We start from the raw sequence: 23,966 nt of genomic DNA on the forward strand, positions 1-23,966 counted from the left end.
AAAGATAATGTACTGTGATACTAACACTATATTAAATCATTTCTTCATTTTAAGTATTAATAAGATCAAGTAATAATAACTACACACAAAACTTTATTCTTATTTTTTATTGTTTCAAGTAGGCTAACCTAACTGGACACTACACACTTGTTTTTGCCACAATGAAAGAAGTACACTCTGTTTCTTCGAGTGGGTGGGATCTTCGTATACTCTGCTTCGATTGGCTGAAGAAGGAGGACGCTTCCTGAGTGCAATCGTTTAGAGATTTGCATCAACTGAAACCGAAAATGTCCGACCCTACGGTAGCAGATACTCGCCGATTAAACTCCAAACCTCAGGATCTTACAGATGCTTATGGTCCCCCGAGCAATTTTCTCGAAATTGATGTTTATGACCCACAAACTGTCGGGGTCGGCCGGAACCGATTCACAACATACCAAGTGCGAATGCGGGTGAGTGTTAGCGTTGGTGATGGAATAGCACTGCGAGTGTGACAAGGCCTCGCAACTGGAACAGGGGTTGGGAGGTCCGTGGTTGGGAGGGGTTTTTAGTTCAAGTCTAGACAGTACTCACTCGTTTCCGCTTAGCTTTTCTCACTTTTGTCTACTGAATAAATTGTACCGTCTGCTATGTTATTGTCATAAAGATGCTCTGGTAGGCACCGAAATGTATAGATCTGCTAATGTGAGATAGCAGGCAACCCACTACAATTGTAGATGGTCGGGTGTATGTCTTACAATATGATGTATTCGAATTCATCCCTTTTTCAGCGTGTGTCTTATTTGTATTTGTATTTGTTTGAAAATACAAAAATATTTATCACAACTACTAGAGATGATGTGGTCACCCACATGAATCACATAGCTAAGTTGTGTCGTACGCCCATGTTACCAGACTGCATCATCATTATTTTGAGTTTTTGCTAACTCGTATTTGTTTTACCCCACAGACAAACCTACCGATCTTTAAATTGAAGGATTCATGTGTACGGAGAAGATACAGCGATTTTGAGTGGCTGAAAAATGAGCTGGAACGAGATAGTAAGGTAGGTGAAGGTGATCATGCAAAATCATGATGATAAAAAAGTCTAGCAGTGTTATATGGTCTCAATTATTACATGCAATGAAGGCGTATTGTTACAGAGCCTCGAGTTTTGTGCTATCTATAGATTGTGGTACCCCCTCTGCCTGGGAAAGCTCTGAAGAGACAGTTGCCCTTCCGAGGAGATGAGGGTATCTTTGAAGAGGGTTTCATTGAGGAGCGGAGAATAGGCCTGGAGCAGTTTATCAACAGGTTTGTACAGTTACTGTGTGTTCTGTGGTTAGAAAATGAGCATAAACTAAGTGAGGAGCTGGGAAAGGTCTTAGGGTTTCTTTCCCTAACTTCTCACCATCTAAAAGCACTTCACATCAAGTCTTCCTTCAACAGTATTGGGTTGATGGTAATCTCCATACATCATACTCGGATGACACATGCTTGCTAATGATACATGCTATCCCTGCATGTCATAATTTTCTCACCAGAATCGCAGGCCATCCCCTGGCTCAGAATGAACGCTGTCTCCACATGTTCCTGCAGGATGAGTCCATTGACCGGAACTACATTCCTGGAAAAGTACGCCAGTAGGAGGGTTGGGTGGGAGGCTGGTTTGGTGGGAGATTCTTAAGTGTCAGAAAGGCAGTGGCTTTTATAAACCTACACCTACAATACATTCTCTGCAAACAAAAAGCATTTATTTTTACACTAAATAATTTAAATATTCATAATGTATACAAACAGGGTTAACCTCAGTTAAAACATGTTATACATTTTACACATTTACTCAGAACCATGTGGAATTTTTTTTATGCATATCATCAGATGCACATAATGCTCCTTTCTCAACAAATGTGTGTGTGTTGTGTGTTTGGTGTCTCATGTATTGGAATGTTATATGTAAGATGTACAAGTACAACATATAGCAGGTGGCAGGGCAGACCATCCGCTTAAATGATGAAATAGGATTTAGCATTGGAAAGGAGCTGTGTAGAATCTGTTCTTTATCACAGGTCTTTTTTTTTGTCTTACAATGTTTTCCCCACCCTTTTTTTTTAGGTGTGAATAAAGTAAGTCTTGTCTTATGCTTATTATTCAATTATTATTCAATTATTCAATTCAATTATTATTCAATTTAATACCATAGTTATAGATTTTTACATGCAAATGCATGGTTATTGAACAAATATTTTATACAGGTGGGGCAGGGGTTAACAATGTTGTGTTCAATTATATTGTCTCAAGAGATGTATCAGCTTTACTTCATTGCTGTTCAGCTAGGATGTCAGTGAAGACCTTGTAGTGACACTTAACAGCATTTCACTTTCTTATTTTTCTTCTGGTATGTGTGGCGTGCATGGGTGAATCATCACTGCGTATTAGTAAAAGTTATCCTCGTGCTGTTTTCTTAATCTGTTGTCCACAACTGGTCACAAAGGCATACTAGAGGACTGGGACCCATAAGTCATTATGGTATTCAGAGGGCATGCATTATGCTGATGCGGTTATACTATACCAGTATAGTAAAAATACCTATGTGCATCAACATTGTGTTGGTTTGTTACTCATCAGCCCATCTGAAATTGTGTAAGAAATGTAAATGTTGGTTTAAATGTTGTACCTCAGTTTAAATATATTGAGTACATTTGAAGCAAAGATTGAAGTATGCACATGTCAATGAGGCTATGAATTACATGTAATTTGTTTTTGTTTTTAAAGCAGTGCCAGTGATGAAAGTGATGAGGTGCATGCAGCCCAGCCTCCAACCCAGCCCTGGCTGTTTGACTAAATAACAAAAACCTGTGGTGCAGGTGACCATCTTCTCCTTCAATGCCTGCATATGTCTGAACTCTGTGTAAATACTGTGTAAATATATACATATCTTGTTCTTATCTATCAACCAAGAAATTGCCGCAATATATTAATGGAGTGTAGAGCTTAGGTCAGTAGCCTGGAAAGGTGAATACATTGTCAATCAAGGGGGATTTTTGCATGCAGACTTTAACTGAAACCTATGCTCACCGTACATGTCATAGTGTCTTTTTTTACACTGACATCCAAACCTCGTGTTGCTACTCTTCAACTCTTTCTAAAATGTGTTGAAACTGCTCTCTATCGACACTTGCGACAATAGACAAAGTTTGCTTCTACACAAACGAGTTGTCAAGTTTCTCAGAAGGTATGTGGTGGTCCTCAGGTGCATCCATTGCCTCTTATTCAGCCATGCATTTCACCAGAAAGCACCAAAGACAGTCGTTTCTCTGCTGCCCTGTGATTGTGACGTCTTCCTGACCCCCTGCCTAGTCTATGACTGATTAAGCAACACTATTTTGGGTGGGGGGTGAGGGGGGGTTCAACAATATTTTCATGTGTATTTGATCAATTTTCAAATACATAGCTGCTGCTGAGAATTCACCATTTTTATACATTGATTGATAATGTAATGTTCAGTTTATTAAATCATTGTGGATCCAAGGGAACTGGTTGTCTCTTCATCATTGCTGTACACTAATTATCCACAAGGACACAGGTTTGTTTTATGAAGCAGTTTGACAGATTTTAAAATAAATTGTCACTACACAATAAAAGAAAAACGTGTAATCCGTGTGGCACCCTTTTCCTCAGGGTAGTACCCAACATTCCAATGACGTCGGTGCCCACCTCCCACGCCCTTGTGGTTTGCCAAAAATGGTTGTTCCGGTCCCAACGCCACAGTGCTCAATACCCCAGATTTGATGTTTTACCTATTCCAGTATCATTATCGCTAGCATTGGTAAGACATTGCAATATTTAGTGGCATTTCGAAATAAAGTATCGAACATTTTGTTCAGAATAAGTGAATTATGCTTCTTGTCAATCGTCATTGGAATGTTGCAACGACATTTGAGAGGGGCGGGATTGGAACATACTAAGCCAATCAAACCACGCTGGTTGTAAGCTTTACATTCTGCATGTGTTCATTGTCGTGAGTTGTAGCTTTTCCCCGTTGTGTGTGTCTGAGGAATAGCTGTTTACTGAATACCCTGAAACACGTTTACTCTGTAGACTGCACACCATCGTAGGCGTCCATCGCCGAAAATCCCATTAATCGACATAGGGTATGTTGTACATCGTTCTTTCATCGTTCTTTCATCGTTCTTTCATCGGTCTTTCATCTAAACATCGCTTTTAAATGTAGCGTTTGTTGTTTCACCACTATTGCTAGCACGCTAACCGTTTCAGAGTCACATTTATGAAGTTAACTAGCTAGACAGATTACTTTCATTGAATTTTGTATTCATTTTTTGTCATCTTTGCCACAGTGGTACTGCTGGGATAGTTGTATCACATCAACTATCATCTCGCGTCTTGTTTTCATTACCTATGGATTGATTATTGATTGATTATTTTGAAGCCAACTAATTAGCTAGCTACGGACGCGCGCAACAGCAAATATTGCTAGCTACTTCCTCTTTGCTACTAATACTTGTAGCAAACTCGAGACCCACAACCTCTGTTGGGTTTTTGGCCTTGTTAGGAACTTCCGTGGATATGTGGCAGAAGATAGGGTTACAGTTACTAGTTATAACTACCGTTAAGGTTGGCTGCTAGTGGGGTTGTACTGAAGTGTAATGCTGCTTTCAAGCTAGCGAGATAACTGCCTATATCTCGCTAGCTTGAAAGCAGCATTACACTCATGAGTCATAATGACTCATTTCTAATAACTAAGTAATTTCTAATTAGTAACTAATTCACAATGTTATTCGAATAAGTAAGTAATTCGTTTACTAAGAATGGGGCTGACACACCTGCAACCTGAAGCGTATCCTCTTCGCTGTTTTTCATCCTACCGCACGTCATGAAGCTAGAATTCATTCAGTTAGGTTTTAGTTTTTAATACTTCTTAGTAGACTGTAACCAGTGTCAGTTCATCGAATTATAAGTGGCTACTCCTAATACCTGACATCTAAAATATTTATACAAACGTTTTATTTTAGCGTCATAATTAAACTGGTATGACCAGCTGTACTTCTGAAGGGCACGCCAAGAAGACGTTGCTTGACTGAGCAGATGTACATTACTGCGTGTGGGGTCAAGGTAAAGATGCAACAGCCGCTCAGTGTGATGATTATAAAGATGCAGAAAGAGAGTCTTCACCTATGGTCAATCTCTTTACAGTAATAATTTCAGTGAATCGGAAGAAGCTGCTGAATTATGTGATTGTTTGTGGTCTGTTATTGTCCAGACGGCCCATAATTAGGTTGCCCTTTGGTGGCAGGAAACCGTTGAATAGCAAATGCAGTGTTCATCAGGTTGGTAATTCAGAGCTGGAGAGGGTTTGTCATTGAGATGCACATTCTAAAATACATTCCAGGACCCTGAAATTGAACATTCTATACCGTCTTATTTATTCTTCTGCAAACCATACTCTGTTCCAAAAGGGCTATAATGGTTTTCATGACCGGGGCAAGGTTTTCTGAATTGAGTCTCGAGCCTGTCTATTTGCTATGCAAGCTCTTATCTGTGCCAAAACGGTGTAGTCTATGTCCATTGTCTGTATATCAGACTGTGCCTCCCATATCAAATCAGGGTCTTTTGAGTTGTACAACATCAAAAATAGTTGATAAACAACAAATGTATATGTTAAGTTATCCAGGAATGTAACTGTATACTGTGGGATCTGTCTAGTGTAGCAAGGTTGCAGTAGTGTGTAAGAAAGACATTTAACAGGGAAATATTCCAAAACATTGATTGTGTAATATTACATGTAAATATTGTTGGTTTTGTGTTGAAGGCCACCCCACTTCCAAGCAACACACACATTGTGGCTAATTTCCTGGTTAGTATGCTGTTCTAGTTAAAACATATATGTAGGAGTCATGACTACAACAAACCTTTTTTTTAATTTGTTATGTATTTTATCAAATGACAAGTAAGGGACTACAAGGAAGTGGATTAGGGGGCTAGCAGTTTGAAGCTTTTCCCTGTGGTTATGCAAGGATTTATTGTGTGCCGTGCAGCATAACAAGCCAACGTGTGTATCCGCTCTAGCTAAGTACATACCAAAGTAGGGATTGTGAAAGAGCACACACCTGAAAGTATTTAGAGTTGGACTGCGTCAAAGATATTTTGATTGTTGAGTGGGTGTTGTCTTATGTCAGTCAAAAAGCATTGACTCTTGATGAGGTGTGCCCCAGACTGAGCCTAATTAAACTTGCATGGCTTCTCAAGTAAGAACGTGTGTTAACTAGCTTAACTGTGAGGAAAAAACCCTCAACCTCTTGTTACTAGACATTTGATGTCCCTTTTCATTACTCCATGGTTATAGTCTATGTTCAGTTGAATAGTAGCAGAATTGTTTTTGTATATTTAGATTGGTCATTTATATTCTTCTAGCACAGCTTGTATGGGGATCATCTGTCTACTTGCTAAAAAATTAATCAGTCTGCTGTGTCAAGTCAGTCCTTTCATCAGAGTTTTCCATTCCTTTTCACCAACTATGCATCCATTCCCTTTCTCCCCTCTTATTTCTTTCTCCTATTTCTGTCCAAAACCCCTTTTTGTCTAGCTTTTTTTTTGGCTCCTTGTGAAAGGCCTGCCTCTAGGTTTGCCAGTTTTTCAGAGGAAGGGTCTGTACTGGTCAGTCCCTCCACATGTTTTCATTCTATTAGGGCTACCAGCCAGTGGTTGGGTTTGAGCCGACTCTATTAAATCACTGGGAGTACGGCCAAACTTCTTTAACCCTTGTGTTATCTTCGGGTCATTCTGACCCATCAGTCATTGTGACCCACCGTCGTATTGCGACAAATTTACCTCATACAAAAACAAAGTGAAGCATTTTCTTTTAACTGTCGGGCTGTCTCAGACCCCCCACATTGGAATGGTTAAAAGAAAATTATTTTTATTTGTTTTTGTATTGGGTAAAATTGGGTAAACACAACAATGGTTCGTTATGAACCTTTGGGTCATGTGACCCGAAGGCAGCACGAGGGTTAAGCAGCTTGAGATACACAGAAAGCTGTGCTTGACGTTGGCATATGACTGTGACGTTGTGCCTGTCCTTGGCACGGTCTACAGAGCACACTCCTCTGACTAACATGATTTGGGACTCTTGATTGTTTGTGTCAGAGACCTTGTATGGATTGCCACACCTTGCTTTGATGTTGCGTCATTAAGTGCTACAGGCGTTTGGGGTTGTGTGTTGGTGTGGAGCAGAAAATTGAATATTTTAAGTAGGATATTATTGAGTTGAAGGGTGTTAAGTAAGCTTCCTACCTTATATTGGCACATTTTTTATTTGTATTTTTACCGTTTTGTAATATATTTAACCTTACCTATTACACTGGTGAAATCAACTTTCTGATGCAACATGTTCTGTTGCTCAGAGTACAATAGGTTGTGCCATTTCTTTTCTTGCCAAACCATCAGGATTGTATCATGTGTGATTTGAGTAAACCCTATTCTTGCCTCTTTATATTTAGTACCTCACACAAACACAAAATCAGACTGCGAGCATGGTGTCATATAACCCACTTCTATCATCACCTAATATCTTCAGTGTCAGGAAACATATTTTCTTACAATCCCAGGAAGTATACAATGAATGAAGATCAAATGTGTCACACCATGATGTGCCATCCATTTATGATCCCCATTCCCACACCCTGTTAACCTAAATAATGTTCTTTGTCATTCTTATTTACAGCTGTAGTTCAGAGCAGTCTACATAGAGCAGTCTACATCCCCCCTCCAGTCTATATTCCCATTCCTGGATCAGTGCTGGTTCCTGTCCTGTGACAACATGCTTCAGAAGAAACTGGTTTCCTTTGGGAAGATGCTGCTCCGCCGCCGGGAGCTGGACTGCAGCCAGGAGGAGACCCGCTTCGCCCGCTGCCTGACAACACTAGACCTGATAGCCCTGGGGGTTGGTGCCACGCTGGGCGCTGGCGTCTACGTCCTGGCAGGGGAGGTGGCCCGGGAAAAGGCCGGACCCGCCATTGTGCTCTGTTTTCTCATCGCTGCGCTCTCCTCAGTCCTGGCTGGCTTGTGCTATGCTGAGTTTGGTGCCAGAGTCCCTAAAACAGGTTCTGCCTACATGTACAGCTATGTGACAGTGGGCGAGGTCTGGGCCTTCATTACTGGCTGGAACCTCATCCTGTCCTATGTCATAGGTGGGTTATAGATGGATGATAAGACGAAAGTGGAAAACATGTATTCATGATAAATACATCAGTATGTGACTAATCTGAATCTTACTCTGGGGACTAGTGGAAACTTGACATTCAGGGATTTAGCAATTAATTGGATGGCTGAGTCTGCATGCACTGAAGATGAACGAATATGCAGATGAATAGCCCTCCAGATGGATAGCCTCAGAGTCATTCAGGACAGGGTGAACAAGAGTGGTTCACATTTTCTCTCAAATGTTTTATTCCTCTTCTGCTCTTCCTATCGTTCTTCTTCTCTTCCCCAGGCACAGCAAGTGTGGCGCGAGCTTGGAGCTCGACCTTTGATAACCTGGTTGGGCAGGCCATCTCAAAGTTCTTTAAAGAGTTTATGTCCATGAATGTTCCTGGGAAGGTCCTTGCAGACTACCCAGACCTCTTTGCTCTCCTGCTGGTGTTGTCGCTCACTGGTGAGTGTCTCATCGCCCCATTGTAAGAGTGGGCTACGTAATATGTCCCTTCAACTAGGAGAATGGTTCACCAAGTGTTTGGAGCTATGTAGATGGATTGTGTCCTGACTGCTTTGTAACACTGACACCCACACAGGCCTGCTGGCGTTTGGCGTGAGCGAGTCTGCTCTTGTGAACAAGATCTTCACAGGGATCAACCTGGTGGTGCTCGGCTTCGTCATCATCTCAGGCCTGGTGAAGGGAGACCGGGCCAACTGGAACCTTACACAAGAGGACTTCATCAACTCCACCAATATCAGTGATCCTGAGTGAGTCACTGCCAGATGGCTTGCTGAGACGTTCATTGTTTTGACACGGATATTATTTTTGTCTGAAAATAACCCAAGACAATAGTTGATTGGGTAGGGTGGAGGGGGACTTGATTGTTTACCGAAAATAGATCAGAGGGTTTTAAGAGGTTTAACTTCAAGGGAAACAGACCTCAGTTGTTGACTTTGGCAGTAACCAGGTCCTTGTTACTCTCCTTGTCCAGGTGCATCCAGCGGCAGTTTGGCACCGGGGGCTTTGCACCGTTCGGCTTCAGCGGAATCCTCTCTGGTGCTGCCACCTGTTTCTACGCTTTTGTGGGTTTTGACTGCATAGCCACAACAAGTAGGTCGTTTCCTCTCTGCCTCAACAGTGTTGTGTACTAGTCTGTGGTTTTGCTGTAGGAACCAAAACCTGACAACCTTTTTCCACAGGTGAGGAGGCAAAGAACCCCATGCGTTCCATCCCCATCGGTATAGTGGCCTCTCTGCTCATTTGCTTCTTTGCGTACTTTGGCGTGTCTGCGGCTCTCACCCTGATGATGCCATACTACCTGCTGAACACCCAGAGCCCCCTGCCGGAGGCATTCAGTTACATTCACTGGGACCCTGCCCGCTATATTGTGGCTGTGGGCTCCCTCTGTGCACTGTCCACTAGGTGAGCCTGATGCCTTCCAAAAGCAGCTTGTGCCCATATGCAAATGTTTAAATTCCATCCTAATTTTATTTTCTAATTCTAACCATTTAGAATTTTGAACTCTCTCCTGAGAGCCCTCTCACAATGCTGAATTTAGCATCTCCTTGTGCCAAAGTGATGTTTTTCCAATAATACAATTCATTACTTTTCTAAATAAGATTTTAATATTTTAAGAGTGTATTTGTCGTGGTTTTGTCTACAGTCTGCTGGGCTCCATGTTCCCCATGCCTCGTGTGATCTACGCCATGGCTGAGGACGGCTTGCTCTTTCGCTTCCTGTCGCGCATGAATGTGAGGACCAAGACTCCTCTGCTGGCCACCATTGTGTCAGGAATTGTAGCGGGTGTGTTTATTCTGTCTGACATTCTGTCTCCAGTTTGCTCGATGATCTCATTGCAAGATTAAAGCAGAGTTTTTTCAAAGTACTGTGCCTGAAGTCATGAAATGTGTTTCCTGTTCAGCCCTTATGGCGTTCCTGTTTGACCTAGCTGCCCTGGTGGACCTGATGTCCATAGGAACTCTTCTGGCATACACACTTGTGGCTGTATGTGTGCTTATTCTCAGGTTGGTACAGTTCTGATGTTACTTTCAGTTTTATAATCTACAATTAAACCAATAATCTCATTTGCTAATACACAATGAGATCTGAGTGCATGTTTGGCCACTGTGCCAGTTTATCTGTTTATGGTTTTCATGCATGTATTGAAATCCCCAGGTACCAGCCAGGCAGCCTGAGTATCAGCGGCCCCAGCCAGAAGCTGGTGGACCTGGCAGGGCCTGAAAAGGCAGCCATGGTTGAGGGAGACAGTGGGGACGATTTCAGCAACGAGGGCCTTGAGACCCGGCCCCTGAGAGAGAGGTTCACCTACAAGATGCTGCTGCTGCCCAGCTGTGACATCCCAACCAAGACCTCCGGCCTCATCGTATACGTCACCACTGCTGTCGTCTGTGAGTCCCCTCCCTCTGCTTTCATGGCAGGAGTATAGCAAGTACATTTTTATGGAAATATTGGGATTTACAATTTTGGGATAAAGTACATTATTAGTATTTGCTTAACATTGGTTTCCTCCCATCCTCTCTGTGTAGCTGTGCTGTTCACCGTGCTGTGTGTGGTCCTGGCCGTGTGGGGGGAGTGGGTTGTGGAGGGCCGACCCGTTTGGGTCACAATTGCAGCAGTGCTCTCTTTCTCCTCCCTCGTTTGTGTGGTTATCATCTGGAGACAGCCTCAGAGCAGAGAGGCTCTTACTTTCAAGGTACTGTGTCATGTACAAATACCCAGCCTGCGTTTTCCATGTTTACTCAAGTTCAACAGAAACTCCACACAGTATCTGACAAACTTTCCCCCTTTGCCTGCTGAACTAGTGTTTTGTTTTATTTTATATTTTAACTCCCCCCCCCCCCCCTCTCTATTCCACAGGTACCACTACTCCCAGTATTGCCATTAGTCAGTATTTTTGTCAATATCTACCTCATGATGCAACTGGATGGAACTACATGGATTCGCTTTGCAGTGTGGATGGCAATAGGTTTGTGAAATCAAGCATTTATTCCTTAACTTCTAAACCTGTTAAACTTGTTTTCTTGACATTTGTGTGGCTAGAAGCTGAAAGGGTTGTCCACATATTTCACAAACTTACTGTCTCTTTCTCCTTCCTGATTCCATCCGGTTTTTCAGGTTTCGTCATATATTTTGGTTATGGCATCAGGAACAGTTCAGAAGCAAGTCAGAACTCTGGAAAGTTTGAGCCGGTTCACCGATCCAAGAGTCCCATCTATCTTGCAGATGATGACAGTGAGGTGGAGGGCATGACACCCTAGAAGAGGAAGGGACTAGCAGTACTCTAGTACTCTATCATAGTATTTTAGGTTTACATGGATGAAGTTATCCTCAATTTCATCAGTTAGGGATAAAAGTATTGCGCTAAGACAGAGTTTTAACCTGTCCCTTTCATTGGGTAATTCATGTTATGTGTCAAGAGTGGTTGAATGGAAAGGGCATCACAATGTTAAGCACATCAAAAGGACCAGTAGTACAGTAATATATTCTAAGGTGAATTATTATACTTATTGTTAATATTATTAACCAACACAAATTAACAAACATGCCAAATTGTTACATATCTAACCATTGACAGTCATTTCTCTCCATAATGATTTCATTCAAGTGGTGCAGACCTCCACCTAAGTCCTTTTCCTATTATAGTGCCTTTAACTTGAGCTAAATTTAGCCATTTTCACAAATGAAAGTTATCCTCTGACTTTGCTGTGCATGATACCACTTAAACAGGTCAATTTGTCTGTCTTCTAGTCAATGAAATAGGTCAATCATTTTTGTATCCTTACACGTTCAGATTTTGCTCAAAAAATAGGACAACACAAAGTGCTTATGATAATCTGGTCAGACCACACAGAATTTAGTCTTCACTAAATTGATTTTTGACAATGAAACAAATTATAGATTTCCCCCCACAAGGGGGGCACAATTAAAATTAGGGAATTAACCATTTTGAAAAGATAATATTTTTCTTATCATAAGATGATTAAAATATTTATACAGATACATGCATGTTTATTTTGTTGGATACATACAATTTTATGTATGCTGCATTTCAAAGTTACTGAAAGGGCTGCTGCTGGCCATAAAAGTCTCAATGAGATTGTTAAATTAACTTATTTTTGCACCATAATATAAACCTCTACCAAATACAAACATTTCTATATAAAGGTACAATGACGCTGTAATGAAGGCTGCTTATGTTTGTCCAACACTGACACTACTGAGAGAGCGTGAGATGGGATCAAATAAACTTAAATTGATCCTGGTTATCGTCCCAATATTATGCCTTTGAAAGTATACTTTTCTTCAATTGGTCAAGGCTATGTAATATAATGGATGGATTATATGTATATTTTTGTACATAACTATTAATATTTCAAATTGTCTTATAAATGACAGTTTTGCCTTTATGTGGTCATCTCTCTTTATACTATAGTCTTTATAGATCTGATGACATGAATGTATATTATTGTTTAGATGTAAAGTAGATGGGGGTCTGTCATATTTTTCTTCTATATACCTTCTCTTGTGGTATTCATCCTGTGCCTTTCTGTTGTATGAGTTATATAATTTCTATTGTACAATTGATTATTAATTGTTAAGGTTAATCTTCGTCTGATGTTTGACATTTGTATTTTTGCTTGGTATTCTGAGTGTGCTTTCAATGGCATTTTAAGTTGTATTTAATTGTTCAGGTCTGGGAGCTTCTTGATACGGTTTTGCAGAGGCCTCGAATAGCTCGCAGGTCTAAACAAGGAACTGTGAGGCGACCACGGGTCAACCTGAAAACAGGTTGTTGCTTTTTTTACTTGCAGAATATGAGATATACTAATTTTGTTATGCAAATATTGTATATTCTAGAACATGAAGTGATTTAAAATGTTGTGGTGTTTCCAGTTTCAAGCAACGTCTTTAACAGCGTATTTTGTAACTTATTATTACTAAATGTTTACAGGCATCCTGGTCTTAAGATTTGTTTTCAGTATGGTTACATTTATAGTGTACTAACTGATGAAAATATATTATCTGTAACTGTTACAATAGAGACCAATACGCTGCTGTATAAAATGCAAATGTTTTAACTGTCAATAAATTTCCATGGAAATTAGTTAATTGGTAATTGTTTTAGCGCAATATCCTAATCCAACAAACAAAAGAATGACACGTTTTAACAGGTTTATAATGTCTTAAAACGCAACTAAAACAGACTAGGTGAGAAACTTTCCGGGAAAAAATATATTATTATTTTACAACACGAAAGTTGCAATTTCTCTATCATAATGGAATTTAAAAGCAAAACTTCCGTTTCTTATGTTTACAACCAGCTGATTTCCGGCGTCGTTAAATGCCCTGCCATTATTATTTGCTCGACAAGCAGCATAGTCGATGTTTTCTTATCAATAGAACCCTTCTATAGATTAATGGTTTAAAAAAATTGATGCTGAAGTTCATAGTATTGCTGAGATACTGGACGGATAAATGGAATTTAAAGATTTTTATGGAAATTAGCCGAGGATAGCGGGTGTTCTTTACGTAGCTCCCATCAGTTAGCTAGCTAGCGTAGCTTCTCGTTCTGCCGCAGTCCGATTTTTTTCTTCAGCTAGCTATACTGGCTGGGTACTGGCTAGCTAGTGTGTTTTAGTGGATTGTCATCTTCCCAGTAGTTTTAACTGGTTGTTCTGTAATTTTATTCTGCTGTTATTGTCGTTTGTCGTGGTTGCTTTAATCATCCGGCAAGAGGTCGTATTGGCTAGTTAGCCATCTAATGTTAACTCGTTCAGCTAATTTGTACTAAAAAACGTTAAGTATCTAGCCAGCTAACGTTAGCTGATTTGGTATCTGTTTTGACAGACAGCTGTCATTCATCTCGTCACTGCAAAAATTCTGTGTTCTGTAACGTTAGCTAGATTTTTTCAGTGACTAATTTACATGTGGGCCCTAGCACAAACGACTTCAGTCGGTGCCAGGCTGTGGAAAGCAGAGAAAGCAAAGGGGAGAGAGTAGTGGAACGTTTCAGACACAGCGCTCTTTGTGCCAGGGCTTTGGCCCCGTCTCTACCAGCGGAGCGCATCACTTCCTACTGCAAGTCAAGACCCTTCTTGAAACCATGAGCACTCAAAGGGACCTAGATATGGTGAGTGATCGCAGAGAAACTAGTCAAAGATCCCTGATCGGTCGCTGTAAGTACAAAAGTGTGTGATGTTATTCTTCTGAGAGTTCATTGGGGTGGGGGCTTGCAAAGGGATTAACGTAAACACCCTCGCAAACAGAATCATAGCTACTGTTTCTGTGAGCTACACCATCTGTCAATTCTCAATTTAAAGATTGCCCTACTTTTCTCCCAAGGTTAGGCCCCTAGCCGACTGATCTGTTTCACATCACCTCAAATGGCAGTCTTACTTCTTAGTTCCTACCAAAAAAAAAAAAAATCCAGTTCCTGTAACATTCATAGGCTTTAGTTTTTTTATACTGTACACTAGATTAATAACCAAGAGCCCGTGTAGTTGTTAGCAATTATTGGAATAGAAAAAGGTTTTAAGAACAATTTGTTATACAGTTTTAGTTGTCATATGCTCAGATGACATCCTCTCATCTTCATGTTTGTGGTTATGAGGCTATTTCTGTTATGTTTTATAGATGGTAGACTACTGCTGTATATTCCCAGCTGAATGAATGTGGAGCTTGTTGTTCTTGTTCTCATATTCCTGATGTTACCAAGGGCAGCTGGGCAGATTTACATTGTTTGGTTGAGAATGAAAGGGATGAGGTTTGGTGGATGATGGAGACAGGCGGGGGGTAAAGCTTGTTAATGATGACATGGGTATGTAACCCTGCATGGAGGTTAACCAGTTCAACAGTGGGGGTGGGTTTGCTGGGGAAGGGGAGGCCATTTGTTTGTCAACAGATCATGTGAGGCCCTGTCCTGAAGTCACAGCTTGTGGCTCAATCTCTTTGTTCTCTATGCCCCGTTTGGCATCATAGAATGCTTCTGCTCAAATGAGCATATAGGCCGCTTGTGGATTTAGACGGACTGTATTCCATGTATTTGCTCACTGTTCTCCTAAAAAAAAGCTATCAAGTATCGGCAGTGGTGAAAAGCTAATATTTCCAATCAGTTTTTCTGATTACTGGATGCTAGACTGATATCCAACTTGATACATTATTGAAGGGAAGCCAGTGGTAGTGGCAGACACAGTCCGTGAACTGATTGTGAGATGTGGACCAGGAGTGAGGAGGGTTCAGCCTCTGCTGGTGATGCTTCAGAGCACATGGAGATCCTGACCTGGGCTGCAGTCTGCTTTATGAGCTATTGAGCTGCAATGTGTTAGCCTGTGTGTTAGCCAAATTTGTTAGCCTTTACTGTAATTGTAGAGTGTGTTTAGGAATTGCGCAATTATGCAGCCCCCTCCCCTTAATAACATCTGACGGGAAATCACATAATTCTCACTACCTCTTTCTGAGCATGAGTTCCTCATTTTCTAAGACAGACACTGACTAGTGTTGGCTGACCGTGTATGGCTGGGTGTCACCCTTTCCCTTCTTACTTTAAACCCAGGGGAATAGATTTGATTGTTTGGCCAATATGAAACGTCCTACAATCTCATCTGTGTGTTTGGAGTCCATTCTGTGGGGCTGTGTGAGGAGTAGCCAGCCTTAATGGATGTGGCTCTGCAGTGCCTGGACCAACTTCCTTACCTTGTTTAGTTTTTCTCCTTTTTCTCCATTTAATTTTCAACGAGTGCATTTATTCCAAGCCAAACTGCACTCAGAAAATAGATGATGTAATTTAAACCAGTGTGCCACTGAAATCCAAGAAAGGCAAAAGTGCATTTACATTCCCAATATAAGCAAACAAGTGAGTTTTACTTGGCATTTTTGTTAAAGACTAACAAAGAAGAAATTGTCTTTAGCCACAAGGAGACACCCTTCAGGTGCTATTACTATGGCTACTGATGCAAATATTCACTTAGTCAAAAAAGGGCTTCACACTCACTTAGCTGTCGAGGAGGGGGGATGAGGATGGAACGAGGGAAAATCCTTGTCTGGAAGACCCCCTCTCTCGCTCTCTCGCTCTCTCTCTCTCTCTCACCACACACCACTACTACCCCCCAGAGTTACGCATTGGCCATGTAAATTTAATAATGTGGCCCAGGGCTGTCTGGGACACCTGGGGTTATCGCATTAGGCCGACAGCCCGGAGTGGAGCCCCTAGCCCTGGGGAACTGAGGGGTTAGTGTTCCCCCCCCACACACATACACACAGCACCACCCTTATCTCTGCTGTCTCTGACCATCTGACTATAGGGCTCACTTCACTGCAAGCCCTGTCTGAATGAAGCGGCTTCAGTCAAAGGGCTGAGATCCGCTCTGGAGAAATCTAATTAGGAAGGAATGCCCATTTCTGCTGCTGTTTCTGAAGGTCATCTCATGTCATTTGGGGTGAGACAAAATGGAAGGATACCATGTGATTAGGCGGAACGCTCCTTTACATCGTTATGCTAGTCTGAAATGTGGGCTGAAACGTTGTGGATTATTTATGCCGCATTTCTGTGGTCTACAGATTATGATTTTGGTTTCTGCTCTCCTAGGTGAATCTTCGTCTGATCTTGGTGAGTGGTAAGACACAAGATTTCACTTTCTCTCCCAACGACTCGGCCACTGACATCGCCAAGCACGTCTTTGATAACTGGCCCTTGGGTAAGCTTCTGTACAGTTGGTATAAGGCAGCACTGACTTGTTGTAATGCAGAATTGAGTGATTCATTTTTTGGAGCTATTTGTTGTTGTCGTGCTGTTTCTGATGTCACTACCAGTTTTCACACATCGAAGTTCAGAGATCTGTCTGTCCCTGCTCTGAAATGTTTTTATTCTTTTCTTCCATCTCTCTGTCCTCTCTCTTTTCCCTCTCTGTCATCCTTCTTCCTGACAGGATGGGAGGAGGAGCAGGTGAGCAGCCCCAGTATCCTGCGCCTCATCTTCCAGGGGCGCTTCCTGCATGGCAATGTCACCCTGGGAGGTACAACTGCACACACACACATAATCACATACCCTGTACAGGTGTGCCAAGCTAACAGTAAACTACAAAGATGTGATGTGTCCTCTGGAAGAATAAATGAAAAAAAGCAATTAAGAACAGTCTTATGAATTAATCAAAAATATGATCATTGGAATGATTGACACATATAATCCTCTTTAATTAAGGAATTATAACATGAATATGTATTGTGAAGGATAATGATTTATAATCCATTTGTGTGCTTTTTTATATTTTTAATGCAAAGCTTTAAAGCTGCCCCCTGGCCGAACAACTGTCATGCACTTGGTTGCCAGGGAGACGCTGCCAGAGCCCAACTCTCATGGTGAGATTCCCTCTTTCCCTCTCTTCTTCAGTTTCAGCCAACCCATTTACACCTGTCTGTCTATCCATTTACTTCTCTTTCAGAGCCATTGGTAAAGAGAGAGTAGTAGTGTGCTGGCTCTGTGGAGCTTGACATGTGGTGTGATATTTGCTCTTCCCTGTTGTGGCCTCACTGCTGTTGTCTCACCAAGTTTCTGTCGTCCGTGTAGGTCAGAGGAACAGAGAGAAGACCACCGAGAGCAATTGCTGTCTGCTCTTGTAAAATATTGAAAACAACCAACCAGTCCTTTCCTCCTTTCACATCCCCCACATGCCCCCACCCTCTCTGCCTATCTTTGGCCTTTCAACCATGGATTTGGGATGATCGCAGGAGAACTGTTTTGAGGACTGTTGGGAACTGTCACCCACGTTTGTTGCACTCTTGCCCAACCAGAGGCTTAGGATATTTTTTTTTGTGCCAATTTATCAAAATTATAGTTTTTTTTACCTTTTTTTCCTCTATTTGCCAAACTTTGCCTTTCTATTTGTGTCCTAAGACCGTGTTTTGAAATGTGTACATAACATGCTCCCATGTGAAGCTGGGTTGCAAACTAACAGCCTCTGGAACTCTATACTTCTGATTATGGGCATAGGATGGGTGTTGATCCAACCTGGGGCTTATGCTTTTGCTACTACTCCCATAGCAAATCATATTTCTCCTAATAAATAATGAAATGGAAGATCCCATCGGGTCTCTTAGAACGGTATTAATCCTCTCTCATTGCACTTAACTCTGTAGCTTATTTGAAAGTGTGTCTTGTACTTTTTTTGTATGGTCTTAATCTTCCCATCTCCTTAACCATCTTTTAGAGGACTCAAGTGTATCCTATTACTGGTAGAAGTGCCACCCTCTTCATCTGAGCTAGAACGTACATGCTTCACACTCATGGGGGAGAGGAAGGGGGGCTGCTTTATCTGTCACAGCACAGGTGGTGTGGTGTGTTTGTGCACTCATGTTTGTTCCTGGACTTGGACCAATGCTTCAAAGTTGTAGAGGGGCAGCTGTGTCAACATTTAAGTGTGTGTGCGTGTAAGATCGAAAGAGAGTGTTTGTGAGTAGGATGCTGATCACCTTGAGGATTAAGAAGATCTAGGAAAATCTAACGGACCCCTGCAAGGCCATACTATGTTGTTTTACTTGGCAAGAAAACCAGGAAAATACCAGAGGATTCGGTCTCGAGTGACCTTTTTAAGTGTGGTTTGGTTTGCAATTCTGATTCTGTGGAATATTTACTCGACTGTCTGCACTCCCCGCTTCCTTGGGGACCCCACTCCTTGGGGACCCCACTCCTTGTCTAATATAAGGAGTAAGGGAACCAACACAAAGAGCCAGTTAAAGGTGGGCTGAGAAGGGCCCGGGGGACATCAGTTGTGCAAGTACACAGCCTCCTTGTGGACATCAGGGCTCGAGACCGGGAATGAATTTATCTGAAAGGCCATCATAGGAGGATAAGAGAAACTGTGGTGGTAGTTCACCTTTTTGTTTGGATGCTGTCAAAAATTTTTTTTGCCTTTGATCGTGGAATTCAGTAATATCATTAATATTGAAATTTGTAGAGTTTGATCTTGTATTGGTATTGTTTCTTCAGTTTTATTGACTGACTCCTGTCAAATGAATAATTGTCTAAAAATGGGGTTAGTTCATGTGTACATTATGTATGGGAATGCATATTATTTTTAGATTAATCTTTTATGTTTGAGAGAGAAGAATGAGTAATACATGTGTGTGTGTTTTAGAAGAGCACTGAAGTTTCAGTGTTCTAGGACATCTGTTTGAGCGAGTGAAAACTGAGTGTGATACAGGTTGTGGGAGGGCAGTTCAGCGGTGGTTTCTATGGAAACAGTCTGGATTCTTTGATTCCTTCCTTTTGAGTGTCCTTTGGTTAGTGTTTATGTAAACCAACGTCACTGCTATGAAATTTAGCTGAATATGAATAAATGTAAAAAAAAAAAAAAAAAAACTAAAATGTGATGTGGTCTACTTAAAGCTTGTATTATAAATTAATAAAACATCTTTAAATACGATACTCCTTAACTCCAATTTGTGTGCTCTAAATGTTTTGTTTTTTTACAGATTTAAGTTTGACCTCTAGATGGCAATGTTCTTCATGTTCTAATTTTGGTCCTTGACTGAGTTTCCTTTTTCTCTGGGCTGCTTCTGATTCTAGCCTGGCAGGGGTAGGTCATCTTCTGCTTTGGTCTAAATGCCTCTTTCTGGACTTTTTTCAAAGACAATCAGAGCACTTTGATCATCGACAAATAACTTTAGTAAAATGTATTTATTTATTTTAGATTTGTCAGACTGGCTCAAATCAAAGTTATAAAGACAGTTAAGCATTTGGTTGAGCACATATTTTTCAGTATATTTTCTCCCATTTGTCTCAGAAATACTGTCATGACGTTTAGCTGCTAAAGCTCCAGGCTTCCAGTTGACATTGGCAGTAAATATTAGGGAAAATACCGTCAACCGGACGCTAGCTGAACTATAAAAATTCAGCTGCTGTTCCAAATTGTTTTCAATTAAACTACAGGTTGTCCTACATGGACTCTTGTCCTTCTGTTGTTCTGTCATCTCTTCATTCATGGTAGATGACACTCTGAAGAGAGATTATGATGGAGGAGAGGTGACTGACCTTGGAGGAGCATCACCACCACAGCAAAGCTCCAAACTGGACCCTGGAGAAACATCTGTTGAAATCATTGCTACCCTAAACATAAATACCCCTGTCTGGTCCTCGATGAATGACTTCTTGTGGTCTTGCATGAGTCAGGGCACACGTGCGGTCAGTTTTGCGAGTGTGCTGCAGCGGGCCTGGGTCCAGGCTGAACTAACAGGAGACAGTCACACATGGGGCATCCCAGGGGGCAGTCTCTGCTATGCTGTGGTAGAGTTAGAGGAGAGCAGCTGCTGCTAGGCATCTGTACCCAGCTTCCTCTGTCCTTGGCTGGGGACTCTTTGCAGGGAAGCCTGGAGCAGGGGAGGGGTTGCAGCCGTGACGTGGCGTGATGGATGTCTGTCTTAAGGTGGTGATTTCTCTCAGCCTGGGAGTTGTTCCCCACTCTGTCTCATCCTAGGAGCTGACTCACACATGGACACACATACACACACACATACACCACTCAGAGCCTCTATTCAAGCACTCTGTATAACAGGAACATCATAGAAGTTATAGATGTGTGAGGCTGTGTGCTGTTAGAAGTGGATGACTTGTTCTGAAAGCCAACTGCACCCCTTTTGGTTCTACTGCCTTTGGCAAGCTGGATACATCTTGCTCTTTCAGTCCTGTTCATATCAAAACCAGCTGTGTGTTCTCACACACACACTCGCACACAGAACATAGTCTAGCACATAAACTGAGGACAGGCTTCTGATACCATTGACTCTGGCCTTGTCATTTTAAATCATGGAGACTTTGTATTGATGTACAGCCGAGAGCTGAGAAAGAAGCACTGTGGGATTCAACCATTTAGTCCCTGTGAGAATGTTTTCCCAGTGTTTAAAACTGTCTGAGTGAAAGTATGGTTATTCCTTTGTCTGTGTTATTATTATAGCGTGTGCATTTTTTTGTCTCTGTTGTGCGCTCAGGAGATCCCCGCTGAGGCCTTGAAACAGCTCAATAGGCCAGTGTAAAAACACACATACATTAACAAGCCAGGCCTAAATTCACACTGCGGGGTGCGACTGAGTGAGTGACCTTCACACTGACTTCAAGAAGCCTTCCCCCTCTCTTCTTCCCCTTCATTCCTTCCTTCCTGCCCCTCCCTTCCCCCTCTCTTCCGCCCTCTGGTCATGGTCTCTCCCACTAATTGGAAAGGTGACACCAGTTCATCTGACTCCTGCGTTCCACATGAGGCCATCCGTCCCAGACCAGTCAGTGACATGGCCCTCAGCCGCAAAGTGTGGATGGGGAGAAACCAACATAGTCCTATGGTTTTCACAGCAGCAGCAGCAACAGCAACTACTCCAGAGCTGGGGGTGGAGCCGGTCAGTCCAACACCAGCGTTTTGCTACAATCCATTTTATATTTGGCTGTTTATTTTACCAGATGCTCCCTCGTGTCCTATAACATGCCACTGTAAAAAGGGAGTGAGGTAGAGGGCTTGACAACAATATAAGCTCTGTCCCTCCCATAGCAGGAGTGTAGGAGCAAAATGAGGAATAAAAAATACTTAAACAGAGGATGGGGATGGGCAGAGCTAGGTCTTGAATAAAGGATGTTGACACAGAGATCAGCTGACATGAATGTTGTCAAGCTGATGTCAACTTGATATCTTCTTTTCCATCAATGACGTCTCCCTTGGCTCTGCTATTTATTTTCACTAACGGAAATAATATGTTCAGCAAAACATGAGAATAGGAAAATAAAGTGAATAATGACTGTGTTTTGGGTTCCTTCTTCCTGTCAGTTAATCTCTGCGGATCTTACAGTTTTTCTCTTTATTATCTTATTATATTTCTCTCCAATCCCATCCCTCCACCCCACAACACACTCTTAGACACAACAACAGATAGAATATTAGATCAAATAATCCTAGGACATGGTATTGGTCTCCTGCTTATGAGCTGCGACGAAAAACATGTTTTTCAATAAAATTCCTTTCCACAGCTCACAGTGGATTTACATTTATACCATCCATCAGTACAAAGCCCACTAAATACAGAATGTGGGATGAAAACGGAAGGGTTGTTGAAGAAGAAAAGTGCTGAAAACGATGTGTGCTAAAAGCCTAATATGACTTGAATTGCTGAATAGGATGAGTTACTGCTAGCATATGTGTGTTAATAGGACCATTAGTGGTGGTATTAGCCATAGAATGAGAGTTAACATATTAATCTTTGCCAAGACCGAGTCTTCTGCAGGCTCTCTGGGGATTACTTAGCTTGCAGAGGATGCTTGAACATAGAGGCCATAGATATAGCTGTTTTTAAAGAGTAGCATTTTTCCAGAGATTGTGGTTGAGATGATTTGGCTTGGCAGCATGCACTCTCATTGTTCCAGAAGGGCGGGTGACGGGTCATTTGAGGGAACTTGTGACTTCTGTCCAAGCTTTTCCTCAAGCTTCTCTTGAAATGAAAGGCAATGAAAAATTAATCTAGAAGAAGAAATTACATTTAAAAAAGACAAAGAGAAGCAAAGAATTAATGAGTGACTTCCAGAGTCTATTTAAATCTTGAGTACACACTCCCTTCATTCCTGTTCCTGTCATGGAAACGTTTATTTGATGTGATTAAAAGTTGATTATGATGATTATAAAATGTTATGGATGTAACATGATGATCTTAAGCAATCAAATATGGTACAATAATAGAATCATGGCATTTAATGTTTTATTAACAACAGATTCAGCTGTAGTGTTTTCAGAACATTTACCCCGGTGACAGAGTGATATGTTCCCATATTTCCACCATCCTTCACATATTTCTTGCTATTGGTTTACATACATTTACGAAGGAACTGATCATGTTTACAACTTACTTTGAATGATGGTAAATAATGGTACATCTGTGATTTGCAGTCAAGAGAATCTTTAATAGTTTCCATATTGATGATCATCTCAGTATCTTCTCTGATCTCCCTGTTGTGCTTGTATAACTCTGATGATAATTGTGATTTATCAATGGCCTCTCTCTCTGTCTGTCTCTCCTCAGTCATCATTGCAGAATGGACTGATTGGCTCAGACAGTGCTGCCACCGCAGGCACCATGAGGATATGTATTACTTGGGATTGTTTTCTTTAATGTTTATAATGGTTTAGCACAGCAGATTAGCTCATAGTGATTCAGTCTTGTGATCTGAGAGAAGGAATCAGTGACTTAACCTACATATGTGTTCCAAAGCCACATACCTTTTGTGACCGCCACACACAGTAAGTCTCTCTCCTTCTATTTTTCTCTCACACAAGAGAGAAACCTATCATACCAAATTACTTTGTGATACAGTGTGCAATGTGTTTTTAATTAGCATTAACATAAAAGTGTTTCCAGATTCTTTAAATAAGGGTGCTTCTCTCCTTTGGGTTGTTAAACGTTTGTTCTTTTATGTTTGTACATGTTTCCAAAGTGCTTGCAAAGACTGGATTGATTCATCTTTATTAATAGCATTCTTTGTGTATGTTGCTCATTAGGGCATCTTACACATTGTGGTTCATTACAGGTGACCTCACTGGAGTCAGAGCTGTGATTCCTGTGAGAGATCAGAGGGTGTCTGGAGGTAAGATCCAGAGGTCTGCCATGCCCCTCCAGATGATACTGCAGCTCTCTGACTAATGGGCTCTCTTGGTGCGATTCTCAAGAGGCGATGAAGATTTAATACCTGGCTACACTCCCAGTCACCCTTCGCCATCTGGGCTTTATTTGAGTA

At 41.5% G+C, this 23,966-nt stretch overlaps 3 protein-coding genes across 4 annotated transcripts; all 3 read left to right on the forward strand.

Moving 5' to 3' along the window:
• The first annotated feature begins 245 nt into the window (after nucleotides 1–245).
• On the forward strand, nucleotides 246–3,510 carry LOC134032745 (sorting nexin-12-like). Its single transcript, XM_062476799.1, has 5 exons — nucleotides 246–452; nucleotides 950–1,045; nucleotides 1,169–1,293; nucleotides 1,524–1,614; nucleotides 2,755–3,510. The coding sequence occupies exons 1-5, from the start codon at nucleotides 288–290 to the stop codon at nucleotides 2,764–2,766; spliced, it is 489 nt and encodes a 162-aa protein (XP_062332783.1). The 5' UTR covers nucleotides 246–287; the 3' UTR covers nucleotides 2,767–3,510.
• Nucleotides 3,511–3,957: 447 nt separating this feature from the next.
• slc7a3b (solute carrier family 7 member 3b) lies at nucleotides 3,958–13,316 on the forward strand. Its single transcript, XM_062476798.1, has 12 exons — nucleotides 3,958–4,133; nucleotides 7,721–8,186; nucleotides 8,489–8,650; nucleotides 8,787–8,958; nucleotides 9,183–9,301; nucleotides 9,391–9,613; nucleotides 9,855–9,994; nucleotides 10,113–10,215; nucleotides 10,367–10,599; nucleotides 10,738–10,904; nucleotides 11,069–11,177; nucleotides 11,327–13,316. Exons 2-12 carry the CDS (start codon nucleotides 7,817–7,819, stop codon nucleotides 11,467–11,469), a joined length of 1,941 nt encoding a protein of 646 aa, XP_062332782.1. The 5' UTR covers nucleotides 3,958–4,133; nucleotides 7,721–7,816; the 3' UTR covers nucleotides 11,470–13,316.
• A 216-nt stretch (nucleotides 13,317–13,532) lies between these two features.
• Nucleotides 13,533–19,632, forward strand: ubl3b (ubiquitin-like 3b). Of its 2 annotated transcripts, none has more exons than XM_062476801.1 (5): nucleotides 13,533–14,342; nucleotides 16,797–16,905; nucleotides 17,137–17,223; nucleotides 17,489–17,566; nucleotides 17,775–19,632. In XM_062476801.1, exons 1-5 carry the CDS (start codon nucleotides 14,316–14,318, stop codon nucleotides 17,825–17,827), a joined length of 354 nt encoding a protein of 117 aa, XP_062332785.1. In that variant the 5' UTR covers nucleotides 13,533–14,315; the 3' UTR covers nucleotides 17,828–19,632. The 2 variants fall into 2 exon arrangements, with proteins under 2 accessions (XP_062332785.1, XP_062332784.1); XM_062476800.1 differs by lacking the exon at nucleotides 13,533–14,342 and adding an exon at nucleotides 16,284–16,647.
• The last annotated feature ends 4,334 nt before the right edge of the window (nucleotides 19,633–23,966 follow it).

This window comes from Osmerus eperlanus, chromosome 13 (assembly GCF_963692335.1).
Source record: "Osmerus eperlanus chromosome 13, fOsmEpe2.1, whole genome shotgun sequence".
Classification (NCBI taxonomy): Eukaryota; Metazoa; Chordata; class Actinopteri; order Osmeriformes; family Osmeridae; genus Osmerus; species Osmerus eperlanus.

Bases quoted from the DNA above. Each gene is read 5' to 3' on its own strand.
- ubl3b (XM_062476800.1), top strand. From the start codon at position 16,600: ATGCCCATTTCTGCTGCTGTTTCTGAAGGTCATCTCATGTCATTTGGG. The intron at 16,906-17,136 runs GTAAGCTTCTGT...TCTTCCTGACAG, and splicing joins CTTTGATAACTGGCCCTTGG to GATGGGAGGAGGAGCAGGTG. The intron at 17,224-17,488 runs GTACAACTGCAC...TTTAATGCAAAG, and splicing joins TGGCAATGTCACCCTGGGAG to CTTTAAAGCTGCCCCCTGGC.
- slc7a3b (XM_062476798.1), top strand. From the start codon at position 7,817: ATGCTTCAGAAGAAACTGGTTTCCTTTGGGAAGATGCTGCTCCGCCGC. The intron at 8,651-8,786 runs GTGAGTGTCTCA...ACACCCACACAG, and splicing joins GCTGGTGTTGTCGCTCACTG to GCCTGCTGGCGTTTGGCGTG. The intron at 11,178-11,326 runs GTTTGTGAAATC...CCGGTTTTTCAG, and splicing joins TGCAGTGTGGATGGCAATAG to GTTTCGTCATATATTTTGGT.
- LOC134032745 (XM_062476799.1), top strand. From the start codon at position 288: ATGTCCGACCCTACGGTAGCAGATACTCGCCGATTAAACTCCAAACCT. The intron at 1,046-1,168 runs GTAGGTGAAGGT...TGCTATCTATAG, and splicing joins AGCTGGAACGAGATAGTAAG to ATTGTGGTACCCCCTCTGCC. The intron at 1,294-1,523 runs GTTTGTACAGTT...TTTTCTCACCAG, and splicing joins CTGGAGCAGTTTATCAACAG to AATCGCAGGCCATCCCCTGG.